Here is a 23942-nt window from a genome sequence, read left to right on the forward strand (position 1 = left end):
TTTATATACATATTAATTTTCGTTTAAAAGAAAAAAAATAAATGAAAATTGATTTGTCTATCTTATTTTAATATTATTTTTATTATGACTTTTATGTGATGAACAGGAATATTAGATTTAAAATTTTTATTTTAAATTTAATATACTTTATTTCTATTAAAAAGTTTGTTAGATTGAAAAAGTCACTACATTTATTTTTAAAATTAAGCTCATAAATGCTACTTTGCTACTTTTTCTGTTAATGTGTTTCTTTGTATTTTATATACTTTGCTAAGTTTTAAATGTGTTTTTAAAAATATATACCAAAATTATTCCCTTTTTTTAAGGAAAAAGCTTAATTTTTTTTTTAAAAATAGAAAACGAAAAAAGGAATTTCAAAACAAGAATTAAATTGATTTCAAAACAAGAATCCCTTATCAAATAAAAAGGTTTCATTAATTTTCTTTTCTTTCTTTTTTTTTTTAAATTTAATGCAAACAAACCAAACTAAAAGAAAAGTTGAACAAGAAAGTAACTAATAAACGCAAAATTTAGCTAAGATAAGTGATTTCGACTCACAAACTTTAACCTAATTCAACTAATTAAGACATATAAAATCCATCAAAAGATCATGTGTTCAAATCCTCACCTCACATATTATTGTACTGAAAAAAGTCTTTTCAACCGATTGTACATTATAAAAAGTCAAGTTGTGTAATCCTCTCTCCAAGGCTATGAACAAATTAGGTATTACAAATGCATAGAGAAAAAAAGAGAAAAATAAAATAAATAATTAAAAATACCCAAGATCAAATACCTTATGTCTTTTACTCTACTCAACTTCAACATATTATTTTGATCGGCGAAATTAATGCTTGGCACAAAATAGAAACCTCCATTAACAAAAACTCCTTCGAAGCAAAGTTTTAGCCCTAGGGGTTTGCATATTCTTGGTGTAAACTCATTCTTCGTCAAAATCTATGTGACGTATAGTTTTAAGAAGAGAAGTTAAGTTTTCCATTATTAATATAATTCAATTGATCAAAATATTACGTAGATCCATAAAAATTGGAGTTTCGAATCACTACTCTATTATTGAAATAATAAAAAAAGAGGTGAATTTAAAAGTTTGAATTATATAAATTGAATTTCTATAGTATATTATAGATTGAAATAAACAAATTTATATGTTAAACGTAAATTATGATTTTTCGACTTCAAATTATACAAACTCAGCTCACTCGTTTGTTTCCATGAGCTAGAGAATGTATTTGTAGGTAGGAGCGTAAGGAACCAACTTGAATCGGTCCGGGTTGGGTCGGTTTTCTTCTCTGCTGAACCGATTCGACTTTTTCCATTTTTCCTCAAAACCGACCCAACCTAATTACACCCCTATTTGTAGGCGTTCTTTTGATATCCTACAAATATTTTAAAATCTGATCGACTTTGAGATGTTTAAGTTAGTATTCTTTTTCCCCTTCAAATGATATGTTCAAATTTTTATCCATTCAACAAACCTGAAATAGTTTGAACTTTGAAGACTGCATTTTCCGAGTGAGTGATAACAGTCCTTAAAAGATCAAGAACAAGATATAAATATAAGGCAAAGCCGTTTAGAAACTATCCAAAATATAAACATCATCATCCTAAAGAAAGACCTAACAAGTGGAGAGAAGATACAAGAAAAAAGGCACTTAGAACCCAGGTGTGGAGGATCTTGAGATCAACCAAATTAAACTAAACTTACTGGTTGCTTCTTAGCAACTGTGAGTTTCTTCTTCTTCTTACTTTGCTTCGCCAACAGCAGCGTAAACCGAGCGAATCCCGACTTCTTTCTTTTTCCAGAAGGCTGCTTCTGGCTGGTATCTTTTTCAGCTCTCTTCAAAGAGGATAGATCGTCATTTTGTTTGCTGAGCATCTGACCAAGGGACATCTTCCTTCTGACTGAGCTTTTCTCAGAGGGAGTTGCCGACTCGAATTGTTCAGGAGGTAACAGTTTCCTACTTAGTATTTGCCCGATCGAAAGGGTTGGCTTCAAAACAGGCATCGGTCCATCACTTACCATATTCATTCCATTTACATCGAGTAGCCGAGAATCCCTTTTATAGTGAGGAGGACAAGGATTCTTAAACTTGGTAGAGTTTTGAACGGTTCGCCGTTTCTGACCGTGCTCCGACCTCCATTTTCGTAGAGCTTCTTCCACTGCTAGCTTTTCCTGATTTGCAGCATCCACCCTGCTCAGAGCTGCTTCCAGTGCTATTTGACTTATTTTGAGTTCCTCAGAAGCTTTCTCTGCCTGATTCAAGATCTCCATCTTCGATGCGTTTGCAGCATCAACTTGCTGCATGACATCTATAACTCTCTTACGAGATCGTTCTTTAGCTTCACAAGCTATAAGAGCGAGAGTCGAATATTCCTCTGATGAAAGAGTTACACGTTCACTTCCATGAGTTTGTGAAATATCACTAGATGGATTCTCATGCTTTGTCAGGATCATGATCTCAGAGAGAGCAACAGCTTCTGCTGCTCTGGCAGCTTCCTTCATTTTTCTGGCTGCAAACAACTTGACTTGAGCTGTATTCATCATGGCCTTGTTCCGTTCAATCTCGGATTCAATTCTCAAAACTTCTAGTTCCACCGCTGCCTTCATTTCCTTGAACTTCTCCGCCTCAAAACCTAATTGTTGCAGCTCCTTCGAAATCTCTAAATGGTTATCCGGAAAACCTTTTGCCTCAGCATCTTTCACCACTTGAAGCTTTAGTTTTGTTTGGTTTAGCTCTTCCTCAAGGGCTAATATATTGGACGAATTCTGAGCTAACCTCTCTCGAGTTTTCTCAAGCCCAGTTCTTTCTCTCTCCAATTTCTTGTTAAAAGATTCAACAGAAGCTCGAATATCAGCAATATCACTAGTAGTCCTAGTAAGATTTAACTTGGCCTGTTCCAGTTCCATAAGAATTAAACCAGGTGCAGGGCAGCTTTGCACATTCTGACCAGGACTATCAAGATACCCCTGGTTTTCCTTATCTGCTTCCTTAGCAGCAATTTCATTCGTATCCTCTCTCGTCGTATGCCGAGTCTCGCTGACCTCAAATGCTTCTTTTTGCAGTTTTAATTTCAAATCTTCCACAATCCTCTTGGTTGCTTCCAGTTCTTTCAATACTTCCAGGGTCTCCCTTTCTTTGATAATCAGTTCATTCTCCATGCTCATTGCGTGCTTCTCCAAATTAGCACTGTCAACCTCAACCTCGTCCTTATCATGCTAATGATGAATAAGAAACACAAAAATAAATACCAGGTCAGCGCACACGGCACAAACTTAATTCTCAAATTAATCTGCACCCGATTTCGATGTAATCCAGGCACAATACAGATAAATGAAAACCATGTGAATGCGCCAATATTTCCCAGATTGTCTTTGATTCTGCGTCTTTACAAATATTTTGATATTTCTTTTATAGCCATTTCGGAAGCCCCATCCCCAGTAATCTACATGGCGATATCGTATTTATATGTTCCATTAAGAGTTTTTATTTGTTAAGCTTTCTACCTCAAAGACTCAAACCATAGGACCTTTCAAAAATCAAAGCACAGAGAGAATATAAATCAATTTAGCAAGTAGCATTAGTCATATTCAGAACGAACAGCAAACTTTACAAATCTCTCTAATGTGACAAACAGAACAGAAGGAACAGGATCCAGAGTGATTCAGGATCACTTGTACATATCCAAGAAGTGGCTAATAAGCGTAAAAACATCTCAAATTAGTACCTCCAAAAGACAACGACAAAAGAACAAGAACGGTCACTGCCCAAGACTCCAAGCCCTAATGATTGGAATTGCCCATTCAACTAGAATCCAAGAATTTCAAAACAAACGACATCGTTTTCCCCAAACAAAATGCATATTCCACAACACATATAGAGCGAGAGGTAGGAGGAAACCTCGTGTTCAGATAGCTGACTGTGGCTGTGACTGTGACTGTGAGAGGGTTTCCAAAAGCCGCTTCCGCCAAACCTACTGACGGCCTCTTTCACCGACTCGAACGGCGCCGAAGTATCAACCTCCGCTCTAACACCACCGTCCCTCTCCATATCGCCGCCGGTTTTCACCATTCCACTTCCAGAGCCGAGAATCCCACGGCTCTCAGATCTCCATTCCGACAAGAGAGTTCTCTCCGGCTGCATAAATTACATGGACATCGACAGGCGACAGTTTAGGCATTCATTTAAAAATTTAAAAACGGAATTACAAAGGAAAACTGAAACTCCATTGAAAGCATACCTCGAAACTGTTCGGAGGAAGGAACAATGGCGTGTGATTTTCTTTGGTGAGAAGAAGGTAGCGAGAGCAGCAATAGAAGCAAATACAGACAAGAAAGTACACTCTTCAGGGTTCACAGTCTACAGTGTTTTCGCAGAGCGAGACGAGAGAGGGAAAAATGAAATGGTCGACTTTTTATTTATTTTTTTTTTCCTTACAATTTTGCGTATTTTCCCTTTTGTTTTCGTCCACTAATTCACCTTTCACGTGAACAAAATTTTGTTAAGAGCTCAGACTTCTTTCTCGCTAAATTTTTTTTTGTTCCGCTGTTTTGTAAGAAAGGGAAATTATATTTGTCGAAAAAAAGGGAAATTATAAATTTATATTGGAAGTAAAAATAAAAAAATAAAATAAAATAAAATTGAGTCACCTTCATTTTTAATTTTTAATTTTTTGAAATTACGTTTTTTTAATAATTTTATTAATAAGTTTTTCCATATTTTACTTTTAAGCTAAATTTTAAAAAACAAAATCACAGATTTGGTCCAGGTTTTGAAATGTTTATAAAAACTATATAACAAAACAAAAAAAACGTATCGGCGAAAGCAATGTCTCTAAACTCATGATCGATAAGTTGCTGTTTGAGTTATGATCTAATGTTTATCCCTACCTAAGATTTGTTTTCTTGATTTACTATCTGGTCCTCTTGTCTTCTGTTTGTCTTAAGGATGTTTGTGCCTTATCTCGAACAGTGAGATCCTCCATTTTTTTTTAATATATTTGTCTTTTTTTTTAAATATAAAATAAGTAACCAAATAGTTTATCCAATAAACAATGATTTAAACCCTCAACTAACAACAGTTTTGTTTCAGTTCAAAATTAAGCTGGCCTTAAATTTCGTATATATTTTTTAGTAGGACATATCAAGGTGTGATTCGAACTCACAATTTCTTAATTTGTTTGAGATATGTACTATTTACCACTAAATTATACTCGCTTTGCCCTGTCTATTTCAACTTAGGAAAAACTTTTTGAAATTTTATGTTTGAATAGTGGTACAAGTTTTTGTCAGAAAAAAAAAAATAATAACGGTGCAAGTTAAACCCTACTTAATCGAGTTAGTTCAATCTCAATTGGTTTGAAATATATTTATCAATATGTTCAATTTCTTAAAAAATAAAACTAAAAGCAATCAATTTAGTTTGAAATATATTTATTTGTTCGGACTGATTTGTTTATGTAATTAAATTTAACAAAAAAAGCTTTTGACCCTTTTTTTTAAGTTAATAGATCTATACATACATCAATTTTGACCACCAAACCAAGCGGATTCCACCCCTATTGTAACTAATTTATTTATTTATTTATTTTGTTCACATTTAAAAGAAAAATTCTGCCTAAAAAACAAAAAATTCAAATATTTGTCTATTTTCAAAAAGCAAGTCAAACAGACGATTAATTTTCAGATTTATCTTCAACTTTTACAATCTTTTTTAGTAAATACTATTAATACGTTTTTTTTTTCATACTTGTAATTACTGTTTTTGTTTTTTTTTTCCTTTTTACGGTTTTATTAATGTAAAATTGAGTTTCTGTACTAATCCCTTCTATGAGAGCCCAGAAGACTTTCTGATGGAGCTGGCCCAGTAGAAGGTACCTTGGTGTGGAAGCTAGTGAGTGGGCCTGAAGAAAAAACTGGTCGGCCCACTTTGAAATATAACTTGATTTCTTAAGATCTTGTCGCGATTTCTTTTCCAAACGTCAAACTTTACAAAAATTAATGGAATTAAACATTTCGATAGCATAAAATAAGTATTTATTCTTTTTTTTTTTTAAAGAGAAATATAATAAGTATTTATTTTAAAAGATAGCAGAAATTTTGAGGTTTCATAAAAAGAATAGAATAGCATAATTCAAAACGACGCCTTCCGCCTGATTTTCTTTTAATTTTTTACTTAACCCTAAATCTTACCATAATCGAGTAGTATAATTATTAAAATAAAAAATTGCCAATTGAAAAAAAATTATACAAAAACAATATGTGAAATTTGACGTCATAGAGACCAGATTACAACCTTTAAAATCATAGGAACTAAATTGAGTATAAATCCAAACAACAAATACTAAATTGAAACTAAGTAAATTCTATTCACTTTATCAATAATGGAGTCGGATCTGGTGTATCATAAGAGATTCGCATTTTCTATTGATTCCTACAAATTTGATGAAAAACAATTTGGTGCATTCAACTCTAGGGATGAATCGAAAAAAAAATATTTATTGGTTCTACCCCTATTTTTAGGAAGAGAATGAATCTTTTATCGAAGTATCACGAGAAAAAAAAAGGGTCCAAACGTCCCGGACGATTTGGAAGATCCAAAACAAAAAATAGTGGTATTTGTTGGTAATAACATAATGGAGGCAGTCAATCAATATAGATTGATCGGAAATATGATTCAAATCCAGTATAACACTTAGGGGTATAATAAGTTGAAACTTTTAAAACTCTAGAGACCAAATTAAAACTTTTTCAAATATACGAACTAGATCTATAGTTTAACAAAGAAAAAACTATTTTTTTCAGAGTTGACTCAATGGATTAAATGCCTAGGTAAAAAAGCAAATGGTTTAGAGAGAATGGTTCAATATGTGGTGGTGCATACTAAATATTTAATTAATATTCAACTAATTTTTCTAGCAACAAAATCCTAGTAGATGTCAACCTAAGTAAAATTCAACTAGTTTTTTTAATTGATAGTAAAACAAAGATAAGTGCTAATCAACAAGCACGTATTTTACCACGTACTTTGCACGCGTGTGTTTTTTAAATATTCAAAATGTTGAATAAATTGATGAAATATTATTCAGTTTAATTATTTTTAAAAATTAAGTATGATTAATTTTATATATTCTTATAAATGTAGTTTTATTAAAAAAAAACAAATAAAAGATAATATAATTTTATTTAGTTGGTTGAATACGTTTACGAGAAAGTATATGTTTTAGTTCTTTGTGTATATTTTTTAATTTAGTCTTCATTAATTAAAAAGTTTCACTTTATTTTCTTACGTTTTACATTTTTTTAATTTAGTCTCTTGTAAATTAAATTTAACTAATGATAAATTTACATGAAATTAGTGAAATTTTAGAGGAGGAAAACAATATAGTTTTAGAGGTAAAAGTCTCTCATTCCTCCCCAAAAACTTTAATAACTTAGTAGAAATTTAAAATTTTCTTCTCTTAGATAATATATGTTCTTATATAATTTGTTGTCAACTCACTAAATATTATAATATTTTGGTCTAATTCCGTCACTTTATTAAGTACTGTGTCATGTAAGTTTATACTTAGTCAATTTTAACCTTTATTGATCCCAAGAGATAACTTAAAAATCTTATATGAGACTAAATTGAAAATTTTAAAATAAAATAACTAAGTTGAAAGAACACTCCAACGTTAAAATTATATAGTATTTTTTTCACATGTTATAATCTCCACGAATGTGATTTTGACGTTGCTCACTCAATTATTATTTTTAAATTATAAATTTGTTTTGGATATAGCATAACAATTATAAGAGTGAGATTTGAGCTATCTATTCATGGAGAAGTTCGTGTCTTAATTGTACATTTTTAACTTTTATTCAAACAAATCACTTCTTACTAAAAAAATAAATAAATAATAAATAGATAATCTTTATAAATGATTTATTTGTTAGCTTAATAAAATAGATTAATATTTTAACAACAATACATATTTGGGTAGATATACACATATCTCCCACTAAAAGGTCGTGAGTTCGAATCTTAATCCCATATGTTGTACTAAAAAGATCAAATAAAATGTTAAAGATGATTATTTATCCGTCAATATAATTTTATTTTTTTGTATGAATTTTTTTAATATTGTAATACGTGTTTTATTAATTGAAATAACTTTATTTAAAAATGTTTCGGGGCAAATTTGATTAATTATAATAATTTTTTATAATTATAATATATTCTTTTACTTAGGTCTTTTTAGATTCATTAGTAAAAAAAATAAAGTAATTTTTTTTATCTCAGGTATCATATGAATTTAATATGATTGTATCTATTTTTTAATTTATGTACTTTATTTCATTATTACTTTTAAATACATATATGGAAACGACTATGAGAATGGAAAACATTAACGACGACTATGAAGAAAAAGATGAGTTACCAAATGAAAAATTTCCTTTTGAAATATTACAAATAAATACTGAAAATTTACTATGTCACTTTGTATCATCTATGAAAATTATGATTTTTTTTAAACATGAAAATTCTGATATTAATGTAGTGCAGGATAATTTTGTTATTATTATTCTTTTAATTCTATAAAAAGTAAGTGTATATTTGGCCTTTCTCCCAAAAAAATAAAACTTATATTTAAAATTCAATAATTTTAATCTAGGTTCATTATTTATTTATTTATTTATTTTGTAAATACAACCTCATCCAAATAGGTATATTAAAAAAATAAAATTAAAGGGTAGTTTTGTAACTAAGCAAGGTTTAGAAAACTCTAATCTAACCCTACTTTTCTCTCAAATCTCATATTTCATTTCATCTTTCTTTTCTCACTACGTAATTATCAAATGTCATCTCTCCTCCTAAAATCTTAGTCTTCTTCAATTGTTGCATTGTTGTCATCACCACATTCTTGCTTATTGTTGTTGCTATTTATGCTCGTCGCTGCTGCACTGATGTTCGTTTTCACCTTTTTTTGCCATCACTTTTGCCGTCTTGTTCGGAATTGGCCCCTAGCTCTCTTGTCTTCAATCTTCTAGTGCAACTTCTTTCACCCAAAATTTGTTGTCATCATCTTTGCCGCGTCTTGTTCGGAATTGGCCCCTCCCTTGTCTTTAATCTTCTAGTGCAACTTCTTTCGCCCAAAATTTTGATTTGGAAAATTTGATTATGTTGTATTTATATATTTGGTATGGAATTTTAATAGATATCAATTTTACTATAATAATAATGACAATAATAAATAAATTGGTAACAATTTATTATAATTCCTATAATTGCAGCCGTTGACACTATTTAATACACTATTTAATTGTGTTCAATCTCTCAATAATATGAGCGGTTAAGAATTTCAATCAATTTAAAAAAAAAAAAACCATTCAGGTTGATTGAGAGGGTAAGAGAGTAAGGTATGGATTAAATATTATATTTGAATGTATTTAATTATTATTAGAGATTTAAAGGATAATTTTGTAGTTAGTTAAATATTGGAAGGGTATATTTGATCTAAAATATTTTTTTTCCAAATCGTGACATTTTAATATAGTAGAGATATATATTTTTAATCTCTCATCTAAAGGAATTTTTAACATAGGGTAATAAAAAGGACTTTTTTTTTCTGACAAAAAAATAACGATTTCTTTTTTTTTATAACAAGTTAAAAGGCGGGGAATAGTAAGAATTGAAAAGTATTCCATTGAATGGGGTTAGAAAGAAAGGTTTGAAAATGGTCGGATTAACAAGCGGAAAAGTGACCCCACCTTGTTAAAAAACGAGGTTGGTTATGACTTTTCTAAGATAGGGTTTCTTCTCATTTATTTTGACGGAAAAGAGGAGATTGTGGGAGTGCTACCCACCCTTCTTTATTTTTGGGATCCCTCATATTTAAGATTCACATTGCATTTCATGCGATGACAATATAAATCGAGTGCATTTAGCACGATATAAGTATAAATCGAAGGCGTACGTGGCTCCAGCTCACCATCTGTGCCAGCCGGAGCCAGGTGGGGAGGGAGGGTGAATGCACCTAAAAAGAGGAAGAGAAGCAGGATTATGAGAAAACAGAAGTTGATATATTTCTTCTTTTCTTTTTGCTTAGGAAAGTTTGTTTTACTCTCTCTTTAGTTGCTTTTTTTTTCCCTTCATTTGGTGTTCTTTTTTTTTTCTCTCTATTTTTTAGGATGTTGATGCAACGTGGGGTGTCTTTTCAGCTTAATTTCGTTTTTGGTGGAAGAGTTTTGCTTGGTTTTTTTCTATCTAGAAGAAACCTTTCAGAATTGGATGGTTCTTTAGTCTCTCAAGATGGTCCAAATACAGCAAGAAGACGATTGGTTTAAATCAATGAAAATCGTGTACGACATACGTAAAATTTACATGTTGACCCGACATTAGTAAATTGAGACATATGTCGACTCCTATTTCTTTTGAACTAAGTGGGACCTGGAGTCAAAATGTTTCTTCTATTATTGTATTCTTTTCTTTAGTGTAGCTAGGTTATCTTGGACTTACAGATTTGATCTTGACGGACTCAATTAAGGTATTAGTTTTTGTTCTATTAGACAACAAAGATTGCATTTTTTTCCCTTCGTTCAAATAAGAGTTGTACCCATACGGAATTCTTCTGTTTCTTCCCTTTATCAATTCTTCTATCCCACCTAGGTCTATGAATTTCTGTATCAATTCTATTACCTTATACTTACCCATGAGGTTCCAACATTTGATCCTTAATTGACCTAGGAGTTGTTCCCGGGTATCCTCAAAAAAAGGTTTTTATACATCCCAACCTCCTCCCTTGGAAAGAAAAAGGTAGCACCGAAGAAAGGAAAGCGCGAGATGGTTGTCTTTGTTGTTCCCGCGAAACGAAGATCATTCGCTTGGCGAATGAAGTGGGTCAACCTCTTTTTGGCTTCGGCCAAACACTTTTTCTCGCTGGTCGAGCTTTCTACAAAAAAAAGCGATGCGAGAACGTATTCTCTTAGAACCATAGTTTCCATAGATACCTCTCTCTTTCAAGAGAATTCACATCATGTCAAGTCTTGGTAAGGTTCTTCGTTTGCATCAATCACTTGAATCTCTTCCGTTTCATCACTCAATGAATATATTTGTTTCTTTATTTTTTTGGTTTTTCTATGAACGTAAGAGTTTGAATATACAACTTTTTGATAGACATACCTTAACTAACTGAGTTCGAATAAACTTCAATAAATAATTATTAAAACTAAGGAAAATACACTTTTGGTCCCTGAAGTTTGAGGTGGATGTCTATTTGGTCCCTAAGATTTTAAATTGGACATTTTTAGTCCCTGAAGTTTAGAAAATAGTTTAAAATGGTCCCTAAGTTAATTTGACCGTTAGTTGACTAACAAAAGAATGATGTGGCAAGATTAGGTGTCAAAATTTTGAATGAGTTGTCAAGTTTTACTAATTTTATATTTGTTAGATTACGTGGCTTTTTAATTTTTTTTTTTACGTTCTTTTCCTCTCTCCTCTCTGCCCCATCCTGATCTTTCTCTTCCTCTTTTATTAATTTTTTTTACTTCGACGAAGCCCTGAAGACGGCCAAAAACAAGTTGATCGTGGTTGAAAATACATAAATTAACTTAGGGACTATTTTGAATCATTTCCTAAACTTCAGGACTAAAGATCAAATAGACATCAAGTTCAAACTTCATACACGAAAAGTTTGTTTTTACAAAAAAGAAAAAAAAAACTATTATATCACACCAATTAAAGTAGCGAAACAACCCACGTCACTCTCCTCACCAAACGTTATTGCCCACGTCAGCATCCTCCCCCAATATAGTATCCTCACATTCAAATCCTTGGCCTTGTCTCGCTGTCCCCTCCCCCTACTAATTTATTATTTTATTTATTTATTATAATCTCATTTTAATTTAATATACTACTCTACCCAATCAATCGTACGGCTATTGTTGCTCCACCTCAAACCATACCACCCAACCAAAAATAAATAAAATAAATAATCCCATTGCACCAATTTCCTCCGTTCGTACCCTTTTCTATAATCGAGCATTACAGATCGTCAATTTCAACATTATTTAGGGGTGCTTGGGATACTGTTTTTAATAAAATTAGTATTTTTTTTTTCTCCTTAAGAGCACTTTTGGAGGAAATATTAATTAAGAGATTCAAAGTATTATTTAAAAAAAAAAGAAACAAAATCGATAAAAAAAATATTTTAAAAATCAAATTTATTTAAAGGTCTTCTTGAAAAAGAACTTGGAGAGATGATTATCTAAAAAGTGGCTTTAAATTAATGGATTGAAAATCACTTCAAAAAAAATAAATTTATACGTGTTGGTAGAATTGCGCTTTTGAAGGTAGGTAAATTTGTTAGTAAAAGTACTTTTAGTAAAAATATTTTAAGAACAAAAAAGATGTCTGAGAAATGTCTGAAAAAGATGTCTTGGATTAAGATACTTGTGAATAAGATGTTTGAGAAACAAAGATAACTGTGTTTGGTTGTATATATGTCCGGGATTAAAATGTCTGAAAATAAATTATATATATGTTTATTTTGTGTAATTGCTCTAGAAATATGCATTTTATGTCATTGTAAACATTGATTAATAACAAATCAAATTTAAATAAAAAAATAAATCGCTATATTGACAATTTAGCACAATAATCAATTGAATAATTAATATTAAATGTTATTTAACTAAAATTCAATAGGTAGATATTTAGTAAAATGATATATTTGTATAAAGCTTTAAAATCAATCTAGATTAACTCCCAATAATTAATTTATGTTAATTAATTTATCTTTATTAAGTTAAAATAATTATTATTTTAAGCAATTATGTTTTAAGGTAAGTTTCACTCTTTAATAAATATATTATAAAAAATATACCTAAATTTATGTTGTTGATTTTATTTAGCCATCAATCTTAATAATTATCCTTTTATCCTTTTATGTGTTTAATAAAATTAATAATTTTCATCAACAATTAATTATCATTCTTATAAAAAAAATTAAGTATACTCTTTAATAAATTAATTTATTACAATAGAGTAATGAATTTAGTACATTATTGGTAAAATTTTAATGTTGTTTTATTAATTATAAATTTAATTTACTTATTTTAACTAATTTTAATTAATTAATTAATTTGAATAAAATAAAGTAAATAATTACATTTAAAAAATTTTATTTAAAAGTGGAGAGATAAGAGTATGGGACAAAACTATGGACAAACTCATGAATATGTGAGGGAAAAGAAAGCCTTTGTCCACGGGAATAAGGGATGCTGCTTTTTGATTTGATTGAAGGGAAAAATTACTATTTATTAGTTTAGCTAGCGTTCCGGGAGAATCGAGTCATCTAGTCAGTTCATAACAATCTCTATAAAGCAAGAGGCAAAGCTTCTACGACAGCTTCCTCCTTCGTCACTTTTGGCTAAGCATCTTTCGACGGAGGTGACTAGTTGCTTCTAGCGAAGCTGCAAGTTCATGAGCAAGTTGATTGTTCCCAGGTACCCCATGAATATTGATACCTTAGAGGTTAAGGTCTCTAAATGTGGTAGGTTGATTTTTTTTTTTAGTATAATAAATGTGAGATATTAAAACTTTAACCTCCAACTTGAAAGAAAGAAATATATGTCACTTACGAGTTGTGCTTATTCTGGCTTGATGGTTGAATTCACATCATTTACCTATGTGATGTAATATTCTAAAATAATTTATAAACTATTATCATAAGTATTATAAATATTGGATCCTCATACTAATACATATTGGCTGAATTTGTGTAATACTACTAGCATTTCATTAATAATATTAACGATAATAATTGAAAATGTATAGTTCTCAAAAGCCTAGTGATGTAACCAACTTAAGCATTATTGAATAGTTAAAACCTTATCAATTCTCATAAAGTTGATTGTTCAAATTCATACATCCACATATTTTTGTAATGCAATATTATGAAGAGAAAATCTAAGGTCTAATTAGAATATAATATGGGTTACATACTATTTTCGTCGTATAGTTTTGACTTTGGTTCATTTTGATCTTTATATTTTTTTTACTTTGGTTCATTTTAGTTTTTACATTTTCAAAATATATATATTGGTCCTATACTTTTAAAAATCGATCAATTTAATTATTATTTGTAAAATTTGATACACAAGGAGTATGTGTATTCAAAAAAACTTACAATCCAAAGAACCAAACAACCCAACCCAAACTGTGGTTAGATAAAGACTTGATTTGGGTTGGGTTACTATTTCAGTGAACCGAGCGATTCTGCTCAGTTTTCGAGTTTGAAGAAATCGGTTTAACCCGAATTGAACCGAACTGAACCAAACTGAAATTATAAATAAATTATTATTATTATGATTTAGGGTTTCATTCTTCCCAAATGTTAGCCTCTTCTTGACTTCTTCTCAAATCGCAACCTTCAACTTCATCTTAGCTCCCCTCGATCTTCGACTTCATCCCAGTCGACTTTATATCAGCGATGCGAAGTACGATGATTTCATGATTGGAGTTTCTGTAAACATTGTAGTAAATACTTTGATTGTTGATATTAATAGTAGGGTTTTTATCATCCCATCTGTTGCTCCTAATTTTTAAGGATGAACTTGCTCAGTTGATTAAAATCTTACAACCTAATGACCCAACTCGAAAATATAATGGTTTGATTGGGTTACCACCAATATATTTTCAAGTTTGTCAAAAAAGAACCTCTTTAAGCCCATCAAAGCCTACCCAGGTAACAATGACCTCTTTTGATTTTATTATCATTTTTATAATATAAAAACGAGAATGAAGATTCGAACTCAGAAACAGCAGCAGAAGTCAATGATTGAGGCATTTACCTCCTTCCAGATGTTTTGCTAAATAAATAAACAGAGTCTCTTTTACGGGGAACCAAAGGCAAAGGCCGTGCAGAGCTACATTATTATACACAGTTTTAGGGGACCCTTAGCATTAGCCATAGCCATGGCGTCGCTTAAGAATTCACAGAGCGACAGAAACAGAGTATAAAGAACACCAACACACCTCGCGAATCAACACATTTCTTTCCAAAAATCTGCGAAATATGAGCTCCGATTATCCCCAAAAATCGCTCCAAATCAAGCAGAACGACAAATTCTTCTCCAAGCTTCTAAGCAGAGAAAGCTCCAGAGCCAATTCCTCTTCCAGATCGGTCTACTATGGCGGATTCGCCGGCGCCGTCCCCTTCGATTGGGAATCTCAGCCAGGTACGCCCAAACACCGATTCTCCGACCACCTTACGCCCCCTCTCACTCCTCCTCCCTCTTTCTTCTCCGATTCCGCTAAAAAACCGCCCAAAAACCGCTCCAAATCCCTCAATCTCTTCCACATCTTCTTCAATCCCAAGCGGAAATTCGATCTGTTGGCGCCGCCGTTTTCCAGATCCGCGACATTGCCGTCTTCCGGATCGGCGATCGACTCGCCTGCCAGAGTGAAGTTCGCCACCGGGCGCCGTACGGCGGCGCGGCGGTGTTCGGAGGAGGAAGAGGAAGCGGCGGCCACCGGTTCGGTTATGTGTTTCGGAATCCGCAGGATGATTAGCGGCGGCGGCGGCGGCGGCGGAGGGATTGACGATCTTCGTAGGTTCTGAATCGGGATCGGGATCGGAGTCGGAGAATAATGTCTGTTCATTTGGAGTATCGACGACGACAACGCCAAAGGAATGGTTGAAAATAAATTGTAAAAAAATAATAATAAAATTTAACAATGTTTTTTTTCTTCTTTTTTTTTTTAATTTGTTTAGGTAAACTAACCGGTCATCTTTTTTATTTTACTGTTTATTATAATTTGTTTTGTCAGGTGTTTGTTTATATATTGTTTTGGGCCGCCTGCAAAATTAAAATGTAGCAAAAAAAAAAAAGTTAATTATAGATATAGTAATTGGTTTTTTAGTTAATTTGTAATTTTAGCAAAATATAGAGGTCTAGGTTTAATGAAAAAATGGAAAATAATGATATACCTAATATCAAATATATTATTAATAGGCTTAAATACTAATGATATACCTAAAATAAAATATATCATGTGATTGATATATTTTATATTAAATATATATCAACTATACTGTGATATACTTCATATTAATATATTGGTTATTTAATAAATATGCATATTATATTAGTAACAGGGGTAAAATTGAAATAACAAAGAAAATAAAAATTTTTTATTTTAAGAATTTTGTCATATTTGCAAAATAAAAAATTGTTAGTATATTTTCAAGACAAGTATTTTAGTAACCCATTAAAATACCTTTTTTTCTAACACTCTTAATTTTAATTAATGTCAGTATACCAATATATTTCAATTAAGGCAATCTCACAAGTCCATATGAATTTAGATCAGCAATGATTGATAACTACCTCTAATTAAGAGGTCATGAGTTCGAATCTCTCATCTCTACGTGTTGTAACAAAAATGTCAGTCTCAAAAAAAAAAAAAAAAGAGTGACTAGAAATTAGAATATATATGAACTTTAGACATTTGTGTTTTATAACCTAAATATTATGCTCCCATAGAATGTTGAATTTATTCCATTTACATAAAAATTCGATCATATAAAATAGTAAATGAATATTTTGAATATATTGTTTGCAGACAACCTTTTTCTTATCACTTCTTCTAACTAAATTTTGTTTATTACATATTTTATCACTTTTTTAAACACTAGTTTTCCTGCCCACTCTTGCCACTCCATCCATAAACAGCAAGTAATTTGTTTTTAGTTAAACAAATATCAAAATTAAGTATCAAAGTAGTTGTATTCTTAAACTTTTTAAATTTCACCAAAGAGAATTATCACAAAATCCTTTTTCAAAGGTTCCATATCTTGCAAAAAGATAAAATAAAATAACATCGTATAAGAAAAAAGAAAGAAAAAAAAAACTAGAAACAACCAACCAAAGGAAGCTTAATAATAAAAAGTCAAAGATTTTAGTTTATTAGAAACAAGAATTTTTAAAATTCAAAGATTTATTAGAAATAATATCAAAAATTTGGAGGCTTATTAGAATCCTTTTTAAAATTCGAGAACTATTAAATACATTTTTAAAAATTAAGAAGCAAACTTATAATTTAATTTTAAAATTATTATAATAATTTGAAATTTTAGTTTTTCAATTGGAAAAAAATCAGTTTAAGAAGGGTCATATCATTTGCATTTTACAATTATTATTAAAATACTTCACGGCAAATTCATCCTACAAATGTTTGATGTAAGAAAAGTAGGTACATTAAAAATAAAAATAAAAAGGTAGGTACATGTAAACATCAAGATATTTAACTTTGAACTAACAATTTACCATTTTTAAATATTGACTATTTCAATTGAATATTTTAGGAAAATTACATGTTTTATTATTTAAGTATTTTTTTTCATTTAATTTGTGTATTGTGGAAAAAGTTTCAATTTAATCTATTATGTTACAATGAGCTACTTATTAGTGTTAACCACAGTTTGTTAACCATAGTTTAATGAATACTATGGTAGTTAGATAGTTTGTTATGATACAAGCTTACAGATTGAATTGTATTTATACTGACCAAATATACCATGTATTCATGTGAGAGAAATAATACAGTTTTCAGATCTCTCCAATTTGTTACCGACTAATACTACTCACCATTATGAATGTAAAAATTGGCTCTGATGATAAACTTACCTGAAATAATATTTAGTGAATTGGCAAAATTTTAAAGGAGAAAAATTAGACATATATATATAAAAAAAAACTCAAAATTATTACACATTCTTTCGAAATTTGGAGGAATTAGAAACTTTGCACTCTTAAACGACATTTTTCATTCTTTAAAGACTCGTTTGATAACGTCCTTTGTTGTTTCTTATTTTTTAGTAAAGAAAAATTAATTGCATGACCCCCATCCAGTGTGATAAAAACAATCTTTTTATCTATGTTTTGAAACAAATTGAAAATAAAAAAAAAATAAAAAAAATTTGTTTTGGTTGTTTCCAATTTGTATACACTTTTGAGAATGCTCCAAAAAGGGGAACAAGAAATATAGTTATTTGACAAAATGTTTAGATTTCTTAAGAAAATTGGAAACAAAAACAAGAAATAAGAATGTTATCAAACGAGTCCTAATTTTCTGCCAATTCAATAAATATTATGGCATGTAAGTTTATTATCAATTAAATTTAGTATTTACCAACCATGAAAGACTAAAATTAAAAAAATGTTAAAAGTTAAAACATGGAAGACTAAATTGAATTTTTCTAAACAATATAGACTGAATTGAAAAAAGTACCCAAATATTAGGACTAAAACTTATTAGCCTTAATGCTTGGTTCATCTAACCTCATTTTTTGCCACACACGTAATATAATTAATTTTTAGAATATAACAACACAAATATAGAGTGAAATTTTGAATATTGAACTGAAAAGTCCTGTTGCCTTAACTAAATAAATTATGTTTGACGCTGTTTATCAATTTTGAGGAACTTAACTATATAATTTCCAATCTTTGAATCAAGCTTTTCGGCACACTTTTCACGTATCGATTTAAATAATTCACCTTTGCAAAAGAAAAAGAAATTAAATAATTCAGCCAGCCACGACCCACCACATGTCATTTTCAAACATTTATTCATACAAATAATATCATATATTCCATTTTTCACCCACACTTCCACCTGAAAAAAAAAAAGAAAAAAGAAATTGGTACCACAAACAATTAATCACTCCAACATATTCATTTATTCTATTCAATAAATTTCACCTTTTTTCTTAAACGTTTGGTGACATACTTCAATATAAATAACATTAGTATAAATTCTTTTTCTGAAATTCTCACCTACACCAGGGAGAAAAATAGACATTTTTTAGGGGGGAAATATCAATTTTTACCCATAAATTTGACAATGTGTACCATATGGGTGAATTTTATTGAATAAGATCTTATGTAAGATAAAACATTGGAATATTTATTTTATTTAGTTTAAGAATTGCAAGATACATCATCGAACTATCAACCATTGGAATGATAAGTAGATACCTCATCTACTAAGTTATGTTTGGATTGACTTAGAATCTTTACCTTAAATTTTAGTTAGTGTTGCAATTTTGAGCTTTCTATAGGCTTTCATTTGAATAATTGTTTAGAAAAATGTCCTCATATAAGATAAGATTAAGAGACGCCCTTTATATAAGAAATATTTTGTATACGACAGTGAGGCCCTCCAAATAACTCAGTCGTAATGTTTATATGTTAAATGATAGAAAAAAAGTATTATTGAAATACTATATTCCCTTTGACACTAACATTTATTCTTATTAAATAATTTTTTTAATATCGATGACTTCTCAATACAATGTTACGTGACGTACCATAAATGGAAGAAGTATTCATACTCTAGTACAAAATTTTTTTCCTAAAATGATGTTCGGACAAAAATAGGAAGGCATTGGGCATTTAATATGACATTTGTATTTTGTTTCCTTCGGTCAAACTCTTAAACTCCACAATCAACTTTGTCTCTCTTGTTTACATTCTCCGGTAACAATGTTCTGATACCAATTGATACGAGTGGTATATAGTAAGACAATGCTCTGGTAGACTGATACCAATCGATACAACGAGAATTTACTAATTTGAAGTAATAAAAATGGAGGAAGGAATCACAAATCTAACACAATTTGAGGTTTGAATCTCTCCCAAAAAGTTCCTACAAATTACCCCAAGTTTTTCCCCCCATCACATCTAGCATTAGCATAGTTATATTTGATATAGTGGCTCTCCATATCCTATCAGGATTCTCAGTAAATTCTGCTGCTTCAGAAAGCAGTTATATTTTAGCTATACAGTAGTATTTCATTCAAGTTTCTGCCACCAAAGCTGGTAAAAAAACAGATGGTTGGCTCACCTATTAGATTTCTTCTATATATATATATATAATTGAGAATGAAAAGATTTGAACTGTTTTTGAGACGACATCCTTAGAAGCTGGCATTGGAGACGTTTAAGGATTGTCGATCGTAATAGCTGACTTGATGCATTGCATCTGCTAAATAACTCACATTTCTCGTCGTCACACCGGCCATGCTGCCCCAAAGATTACAATGAAAAGTGAACATTTTTGTGGGAAGAAAGCAACAATTTTTTGAATACAGCTTTATAAGGTTATAAAGGTACCTCATACGTCCATCCCTGGTCATGTATATATGAAAGTTCCTGGCCAGCTCATCAATCTGCTCACAGTTTAATCCAGAATAGCAAAACATTCCAACCTGCATTTTGCTACAATTCAGTAAATAGATGAATAGCAAAACATTCGAGCTGTATGAAGCCCCTCCCTTTCTTTAGACTTGCAGTAAAACGGAACTTCTGTGTTTACTCAAATCTCTATATTTTACCAAGTCTTGTTATAAGAACTTACCAAGACGCAGTATCAGAGATCCAAAATGTGACAAAAATGAGTTTTATGACATTATTATAATTTAATAACATAAAAAGAAATTAGAGAGCTAATATTATCAATATTCATGAGTTCCATCTCAAAACCAATTGGCTACGAGAGGAGCAGTTCATGTCTATTATAAATTTTGTAAGATCCTGAATGTCCCTCAAGATCATGGCTCTTTTGGTTCGTCGATCTTAACTGAATCTCATTTTTAGACCGGATGTTCGTTCGAGCGTTTTGGGTTTTGATACCATATGAATATTCATGAGATTTCATCTCAAAATCAATAGGAAATGAGAGAAGTAGTCCATGTCTATTATAAACATTTGTTAGGCCCTTATCTTTTTTATGTAGAATCCTTGACAAAGCTTGATTCTGTTTCGAATGCAACCAGTAAGAGTAGTTGGATTCTCATTATTGTTTTAGAATGCAATATTGATAGCAAGTTATATAATGATAATAAAATTTTTAAAAGCATATTGAGAAATATACATGCAATCTAATCGTCAATCTCCTAATATTAAAACTGACCTGCTTGATTATGTGGTCCCAATTGAGAGGAGACTTCAATTTCTCAAGATTATCAAACAAACTAGCTCTCATAGATCGAATACGATCGGCCATGACCTTGAAATGCAAGAGGATCAAAAGCAGATCAGAATCTGTATCTTCCATAGAATCAAAAAGTTACAAAGTTAATTTATCCATTACCTGTAGTTCTTCAATCCATTCAGCCTTCAGATGTGGATCGCTCAAGATTGTTGAGACTAATAACACACCATGAATGGGAGGGCTGCTATACATTGCCCTGGCCAGTCGCAGCAGCTGAGATCTTACTATCTGGCCTTGCTCTTGATCTTTGCTGAGAACACTATAAAATGGGGAAAAATTCGACAATGATGTAACGTCAGAATGCAAGATACAAGCAAGAGGCAGCTAGACTAATCTCACCTATCCGATCCTACTACATTTAATTATCAAATAAGCTCAGAAATATGAAGTAGGTGACAATCCTAATTTGAATCAATTCGCTCTAAATCCTATAAACACCAAAATATTTCAAGTGCTAAAATAATGGAGCAAGAAAATATATATATATATATATATATATATACACTTTACAAGACTGAGACTAGAAAATGTTTAAATACTCGTTTCCCTTTAATATAATTGTGGGTATCTACGTTACATTTCATGTCCACTCCGACTAATATCATGAGACAATTACTCGACACTGTATATTTCCTTATTGATAGCAATCTAGAGTTCAGCCAAGATATACCAACCTTAGACAACCAACCCTGTGTCCGTATAAACCCATATTCTTCGCAAAAGACTGAGCACAGCCCACCATATGTCCATCTTCAAGAAAAAGCCGTATAGCTTTGGCATCCTCTTCAAGATCTCCACTGACAAAACCTTGATACGCCATGTCAAAGAAGGGAAAGTGATGTTTCACCTGGCAGGCAAAGTTGGAAGTTAAGTCACATTATTCACTACAGTAATCATGCAACGGTGGAAGTGGAACATCAAATTCTTCGCAAATACCATCAACTGATTTGAAATTTCCTTCCATTGTTCCATTGTTGGGTCGACACCAGTTGGGTTGTGAGCACAAGGATGGAGCAGAAAGAAAGCACCTTCTGGGGCATTCTACATCAAATAAAAACTAACATATAAGACCAGAAAGTTTCACTTGCCACTGTGAGAAGAAACATTTTTCAGAGGGAAAATTACAATAAGGTTTAAATTTGGTCCTTTATTTTCATATCCGTCAGCTTTCAAACATTCTATTTTTTACATAAAACTTTGTCATTGATTTTTTTATAATGAATTAATGAACAAAGATGTAAAACAAGCCTATGCTTTCTTCATTTACCTGAGTAAATTTCTATTGTCTATATATTGTCTATACATAAGTGTTGAATTTCAAACTGTATTCAAATTTCTGCTAAATAATTATTGAAAAACTAACACATGGCTAAATTGCTAAAATGCATATTAGGGACTAGAATTAAAAAATAAATAAAAATTTAGAAATTAAAATAGAATATAGACTATAGTTGAAAAGACGAAACTAGGTCTTGAAGCTAACATTAAATTCACATCATACCTTGATATCGTCCATTAATGCTCCAAAATTCAAACCCTTTGAATCTGGATGGTAGTAGCGGTAGGTTCTCACTGGCACTTGAGCATCTCTCCAAATGTTATGGTGGCTGCACATCATTTGTAAATTTTAGAGAGAGAGAGAGATAGAGAGAGAGAGGCACAGAGCGTTCAAACGAAACTTACTTAGACCAAGTTGGTTCAGGCAAGAAAATTGGAACATCAGGATGAAAATGCCTCTGAAATTCAGCAAATAGTCGGCATGCTCCAGTTCCAGAAAGTGCCTGAAGTGCAGCAAATCTTCTTTCCTTGATCACATCAGAATCCTTTCCATAAACCAACTTCACACTCTCCTCCACAAATGTTGAACTCGCGGCAGCAGAAATTGACTCTCTAAATTTTGAAACAGAACAAATCCAAGACTCAGCCAAAAAATTAAAAGCAGAAAACTCAACTCCGCTGTTAAACTAAGCATTGATGCTTACAAGAACTCGCTACCGGCAATCTTCGATTCAGCATCCCTAACACATTGAAGCAGCACAGGTTTCCCCTCGTCATCCCGGTAAGCTCCCTTCCAAAAATCAAAACCACGAAAACCTAACAAAAAGTCCACAATCAAAGAAATAGAGGACTAGAGATTGTTTATTACCACTCCAAGGTTGATTTTGTTAGGGCTAGGATCGGCCAGAAAAGACTCAGTAACTCCGATGATCGGATCCTTCGGAGCCGGTTCAATATGATCGAACCATCCGAGACCGAGAGCCTTCGAAGATGAAGTCGAAAAGCACCTTCTCGTCAGTACCAAACTTCTCCACATTACAACTGTTCGTTATCTCTTTCTTTCGCTGTTCCTTCAATTCTTCTCGCCCGAGGGCCAAACAAATGCCTCTGAGGCAAATCTTCTGAAACAAAACACTGAAGTTTAGTGTAGAATCCATGGTTAACGAAGGTTTTCTTTTATATGCTCTACTGAGTCCGATTTTCTTCGTTGCTTCGTTGTTGACGAAGAATGAGGAAGAAAAAACCACCGCTGTTTCTTGTTTCCCGGCAGCCAACGGAAATGATTAGATTTCCTCCGCTGGTTTCAGAAAACCGGGGGACTGAAGACTGAAGAGCTGGTTGGTGAGACGGCCCAAAGTGTTAATGGAGCCCAATAAACTATTTGAGATGTTCAGGCTAGGCTCAGTTTGAATTGGGCACCTGAGTTCGATGTATGGGCTTAGCCCGTCTATTCACATTATTGGGCCGCTCTTTAGGATCTGGTTGGCCCATTTGTTTTGTCAATTCATCAAGAAAGAAAGATTAAGTAAATCTAAATTGAATGTCATAAATAACAAGAATATTCCATTGGAATAATTAACTAAGAGTGGAGAGATTAATTAA

The 23942-nt window shown here is 31.5% G+C and overlaps 3 protein-coding genes across 3 annotated transcripts; 1 reads left to right on the forward strand and 2 right to left on the reverse strand.

Moving 5' to 3' along the window:
- Positions 1 to 1550: 1550 nt before the first annotated feature.
- LOC111013879 (WEB family protein At2g38370) lies at positions 1551 to 4430 on the reverse strand. The gene is made up of 3 exons (XM_022288418.2): positions 4261 to 4430; positions 3921 to 4157; positions 1551 to 3238 (listed from the first exon to the last, which is right to left on the reverse strand). The coding sequence occupies exons 2-3, from the start codon at positions 4089 to 4091 to the stop codon at positions 1712 to 1714; spliced, it is 1698 nt and encodes a 565-aa protein (XP_022144110.1). The 5' UTR covers positions 4092 to 4157; positions 4261 to 4430; the 3' UTR covers positions 1551 to 1711.
- A 10402-nt stretch (positions 4431 to 14832) lies between these two features.
- Positions 14833 to 15844, forward strand: LOC111013865 (uncharacterized). Its single transcript, XM_022288395.2, has one exon. It carries the CDS (start codon positions 15079 to 15081, stop codon positions 15622 to 15624), a length of 546 nt encoding a protein of 181 aa, XP_022144087.2. The 5' UTR covers positions 14833 to 15078; the 3' UTR covers positions 15625 to 15844.
- A 3764-nt stretch (positions 15845 to 19608) lies between these two features.
- LOC111013883 (aspartate aminotransferase, mitochondrial) lies at positions 19609 to 23609 on the reverse strand. The gene is made up of 10 exons (XM_022288424.2): positions 23209 to 23609; positions 23045 to 23130; positions 22746 to 22952; positions 22564 to 22669; positions 21999 to 22103; positions 21737 to 21909; positions 21162 to 21321; positions 20982 to 21077; positions 20183 to 20277; positions 19609 to 20092 (listed from the first exon to the last, which is right to left on the reverse strand). Exons 1-10 carry the CDS (start codon positions 23374 to 23376, stop codon positions 19987 to 19989), a joined length of 1302 nt encoding a protein of 433 aa, XP_022144116.1. The 5' UTR covers positions 23377 to 23609; the 3' UTR covers positions 19609 to 19986.
- Between the last annotated feature and the right edge of the window lie 333 nt (positions 23610 to 23942).

This window comes from Momordica charantia (genome assembly GCF_013281855.1).
Source record: "Momordica charantia cultivar OHB3-1 chromosome 1 unlocalized genomic scaffold, Mcharantia_2.0 BLBB01000001.1, whole genome shotgun sequence".
In the NCBI taxonomy this organism is placed as follows: Eukaryota; Viridiplantae; Streptophyta; class Magnoliopsida; order Cucurbitales; family Cucurbitaceae; genus Momordica; species Momordica charantia.